Source organism: Palaemon carinicauda, chromosome 14 (genome assembly GCF_036898095.1).
Source record: "Palaemon carinicauda isolate YSFRI2023 chromosome 14, ASM3689809v2, whole genome shotgun sequence".
In the NCBI taxonomy this organism is placed as follows: domain Eukaryota; kingdom Metazoa; phylum Arthropoda; class Malacostraca; order Decapoda; family Palaemonidae; genus Palaemon; species Palaemon carinicauda.
In genome coordinates this window covers 142426501-142431500 of record NC_090738.1, presented here as the reverse complement: position 1 = coordinate 142431500, position 5000 = coordinate 142426501, and the positions used below count along the sequence as shown (strand labels likewise).

The following is a 5000-nucleotide window of genomic DNA, read 5'->3' as shown; positions in this document are numbered from 1 at the left end:
AGAGAGCAACTGTGTACAAGACATCTGACAAACCTAAAGCGGAGGCCGGGACGACTAGCAATGCACCACCTGATAGAACTAACACCGAAACCGCTCTAGAGGCTGGGACTCCTGCGACGACGGGGCACGTACACGCCATGTCCACTGACCGACGACCTGATGGTCGTACAATGTTGAAGCTTATCCCAGTCATGGTGAACGGAACTTGCACTACGGTCGGCTTCATAGATGGAGGAGCCGCACCCACGCTAGCCGCAAGGAGCCTAATAGATCGGCTAGGTGTAACGGGAAGGCCTTGCAACCAGACCATGGTGACAGAGGCCGGTACGTTCGACTGCAAGGAAGTGGTCCAACTCACCCTTGGTAACATCAACGGAGGTGAGGAGGAAGAACGAGTAAAAGAAGTCTTTGTTACTGACAAAATTAATGTGTCGACGGACTACATAATGCCTTCGGACTGGCTGAAGAGATGGCCACACATGGCAGACGTAGAGCTGCAAAGCTTGCCAACTGACCACGAACAGGTCGAGCTAGTGATCGGGTTAGACACGACCCTGAATCGAGTCATTCTGGAGCAACGCCACGGCACTGCCAATGAGCCATCCGCCTACCTAACCAAGCTTGGTTGGGTGGCTTTCGGTCCTACTGGAGACCGGTCTGCATCGGAGGTCTCACCCGTGCATCATGTTCATCGAAAATTTGACCCTCAAGACTTGACAGAGTTACTGCAGAGTCATTTTAATAGAGATTTCTTCGAAAAGGAATCCCTCTCCAAATTGGAAGATTCCCTAGAGGATAAGAGATTCTTGGCCACCTTGAATAACACGACACAGCATCGATATGGAAAGTACGTGGCCAAGCTGCCATTCAAGGACTCTACTCCTCTACCTGATAATATGAATATGGCAATTCGACGAGCCCGAAGCTTGAAAAGAAGACTAGACAACGACGAAGCTTACAAGACATCCTACGTAGCTCAGATGGAGAAATATACTGATAAGGGCTACGCTGAAAGGGTTCCTGTAAGTCAGCTAGACAGGGAGGACGGGCGGGTATGGCTTATGCCGCACCACTCTGTCAGGCATCCTGTCAAACAGAAAGACCGAGTGGTCTTCGATCTGAAGGCAAGGCACCGAGGAACATCTCTCAACGAACATCTGATGCAAGGCCCCGACCTCACCAATAGCCTGACGGGTGTTCTCCTGCGTTTTAGAGAGGGTCAACATGCCATCACAGCAGACGTGCAGGAGATGTTCCATCAGGTGAAGGTACCTGAAGAGGACAGAGACTGCCTGAGGTACCTCTGGTGGCCAGAAGGTGTCACCAGCAAAGAACTGCAAGTCTTCAGAATGACGTCCCACGTTTTTGGCGCAAGATCATCGCCGAGCGTCGTTAACTTCTGCTTACGCAAAACGGCCCTGGACTTTGGAAGCATGTATAACGAAGAAGCTTCTAACTCTATACGTCGCAACTTCTACGTCGACAACCTCCTCAAGGCGATGGATGATGAGGAAGAATGCATTAAACTGACAAGAGATCTGATCAACCTGTGCAGGGATGGAGGTTTCCGTCTTAACCAATGGACCTCCAGCAGCAAGCAAATTCTAGCTGCGATCCCCAGAGAAGAACGAGACGACTCTGTGGCTGTCCTAGACTTGAATAAAGATGAGCTGCCAACTGAACGAGCCCTGGGGATCCATTGGAATATGAGCATAGACGTGTTCACGTTCAGAATCGTCCTTAAAGACAAGCCTTTCAACCGACGTGGTGTGCTCTCTGTTGTTGCATCGATCTATGACCCCTTGGGCTACTTATCCCCCGTCACTTTGATCGCGAAGATCCTGTTGCAAGAAATGTGCCGAAGGAAGCTCTCGTGGGATGAGGAGATGTCTGCTGATGAACTTGTTCGATGGAAGACCTGGCTTGCGCAGTTGCCACAACTGGAAGAGTTCCAACTGCGAAGGTCCTTCATACCACCAGACTTCGGAGATGTTGACACCCTTCAGCTGCACCACTTTGCAGACGCAAGTCAGACAGGCTATGGTGTAGTCTCTTACTTGCGTGTAGTTGGTGTCAACGGAAAGATTCATTGCACTCTTGTCATAGGACGGGCGAGAGTCGCCCCTCTGAAAAGGACCACCATCCCTCGTCTTGAGCTGACGGCGGCTGCTATCGCTGCACAGATGGACTCAAAGCTGAAGACTGAGCTCGATCTGAAACTGGCCCCGTCAGTCTTCTGGACTGATAGCACGTCAGTACTGAAATATCTCAGAAATCCGACTGCGAGGTATCAGACCTTCGTGGACAATAGGGTCAATCTCATTAGGGATACATCCGACATTATGGCTTGGAGATACATCAATACTACTGCGAACCCAGCAGACCTTGCGTCACGTGGCCTCTCCGTCGCTGACTTCCTCCAATCATCTTTGTGGTTTTCAGGACCAGATTTCCTCAAGATGGACGAAACGCACTGGCCAACCATGCCCGAAGATGTTGTCAGAGGAGAGCTTGATCCAGACGCCGAAGTGAAGACTTCTCTCGTCTTCGATATAACGAAGAAAGAACCAACGTTCATTGAATCAATAGCGACAAGATTCTCCTCCTGGTTGAAGTTTGTCAGGACCGTCGCGTGGATGACAAGATTTATCCGCCACATGCAGAAGGCTCGCCCATACAGCGGCGACTCACTCTCGAGTGCGGAGCTGCGTACCGCGGAGAATTTGATCTGGAGACTGACCCAAAGCCAAGAGTATGAAGAAGAGTTAAGCACCCTCTCGAAGAAGGGAAGATCGCTGAAGAGGTCTAGTAAATTAATCAAGCTGAGACCATTTCTCAAGGATGGATTGCTCCACGTTGGTGGTCGATTGCAGAAATCAACACTGGCAGATACGGCCAAGCATCCGATCATCCTACCCAGCAGTTCTCCGGCGGTCAAGCTTATGGTGAGAGCCACGCACGAATCCTGCGGCCATTGTGGCCAGAACCACCTGATGACCCAGTTGAGGACAAACTACTGGATCGTCCGCGGAAATGCGATCGTCAAGACCGTCATTCGAGAATGCTTGGTCTGTCGCAGACTAAGTCGTCGTCCTTTAGTTCAGGTGATGGCTGAACTGCCATCCGACCGGCTTTGTCCAGATGAACCCCCCTTTACTAACACTGGGTCGGACTGCTTCGGACCGTTCTTAGTGAAGCAAGGAAGGTCCACAGTGAAGCGTTGGGGCGCTATCTTTACATGCCTTACCTCGCGAGCAGTCCACCTGGAAGTGATCGATACAATGGAACAAGACTCCTTCGTCAACGCCATCAGGCGTTTCGTCGCTCGCAGGGGGCCTATCAAGAGAATGTGGTCCGACAACGGGACCAACATTGTGGCCACGGAACGAGAGCTAAGAGAAGCTCTCCAGCGCTTCAACGAAGGAGAAATCAGAGACACACTCTCGATCCGAGGCATAGAGTGGAACTTTCATCCACCACATGCCTCACACTTTGGCGGAGTGTGGGAGCGTCTGATCAGGTCCGTCCGAAGAGCCCTCACAGCGGCCTGTCTCCAACAAGTCACGACTGATGAAACGCTTCGCACTCTGTTCTGCGAAGTGGAGGCTGTTGTTAATAGCCGACCTCTGACGAAGATCAACGACGACCCGAACTGCCCTGTCCCTCTCACGCCTAACATGATCCTAACTTTGAAAGGGTCACCCGATCCCTTCACATCCACATGCAAGAAGGACATGTATGTGAAGAGGCGATGGAGACAGGCACAGTTCCTCGCTGACGAATTCTGGCGCAGGTGGATACAGGAGTATCTCCCCCTGCTTCAGGAGCGCCAGAAGTGGTCAGTCCCAAAGCGTGACATCAACGTCGGTGACGTCGTTCTAACGCTGGACGAGCGGCTTCCCCGAGGCAGCTGGCCTCTAGGGAAAGTCATGGAGGTCACTCGGAGCGCTGACGGTCGCGTACGTCAAGCTTTGATCAAGACTGAGAACGGCGAGTTCAGAAGGCCTGTGCAGAAACTGTGCCTTCTCTTGGAAAATGATAAAGGCGATGATATAAAGTGATGTATATGAGGTGTTATGAGCGTACGCCGAGCGCTGCTCGCTGCATTTTGTAAATTTTGAATTTTATTATTTGAGTTGAAAATATAGCAAGGTCATTTGAATGAAGTAACCCAAGTGATGCCGTATCTACGGAAATATTTAGCCCATGACCAAATAGGGGGCAGTGTAAGATACGCCATAACGTATTTCCAAGAATTTCTTTTTTGTGTTCTTTGTTAACCATGAGGATTAATTTAGTTTTCCTTTACGTTCTCCAGGACCAACTCTAAGTGCTGAAAACATAACCTTATATGGGCATAGCGATGGTCTAGCTCCATGATTGGTCGGCTCAGAGGGGCATCTCGCGCTAGACAGAGTGACGTCACGGCCCCGGACCTTGGCAGTGCATGGCTGTCCGCTGTGGTGCGAGCATCTCTGTGCTCAGCTTTCTGTGTTGACTGATGCAGTGATTTAGGAGTGTCTCTCCTTGTGTGAAGGACCAATCACACATTTGGCTTGATAACTAATCACTCGCAGGAGATTAACGGTACCACCTGTGAATGTTCTTTGAACTGAACTTGAAACAGAATTGGCGTTGGGAAAAGATGTAAGTCTATTATTTATTGTAATGAACCCTATTGCAATTCATGTAATCCTGTACCATTGCTGTATTTTCTTTATTGACTTGTATTTATGTATTATAATGAACCCTATTGCAATTAATGTAATCCTGTACCATTGCTGTATTTTCTTATTGACGAGCTGTTTTTTTTTGTTTGCAGCTAAAACCTCGTCCGATATACAAGTTGTACTCTTCAATATATCTAATTATAAAAGACGTGAGTTTTCAAGACCTACACGCCAATAACTTAGAACTTTAGCCGAGAGAGTGAACCCCTCTCCGGTGTTCTACAATAATAATAATAATAATAATAATAATAATAATAATAATAATATTTT

The 5000-nt window shown here is 49.2% G+C and overlaps 1 protein-coding gene across 1 annotated transcript in view; it reads left to right on the top strand.

Moving 5' to 3' along the window:
- The window catches only part of LOC137653070 (uncharacterized), a 5241-nt gene extending 1180 nt beyond the window's left edge, over positions 1-4061 (top strand). Inside the window, exon 1 of the mRNA XM_068386463.1 lies at positions 1-4061. This exon is cut by the window's left edge and continues 1180 nt beyond it. Coding sequence (XP_068242564.1) covers positions 1-4061 — 4061 coding nt within the window.
- The last annotated feature ends 939 nt before the right edge of the window (positions 4062-5000 follow it).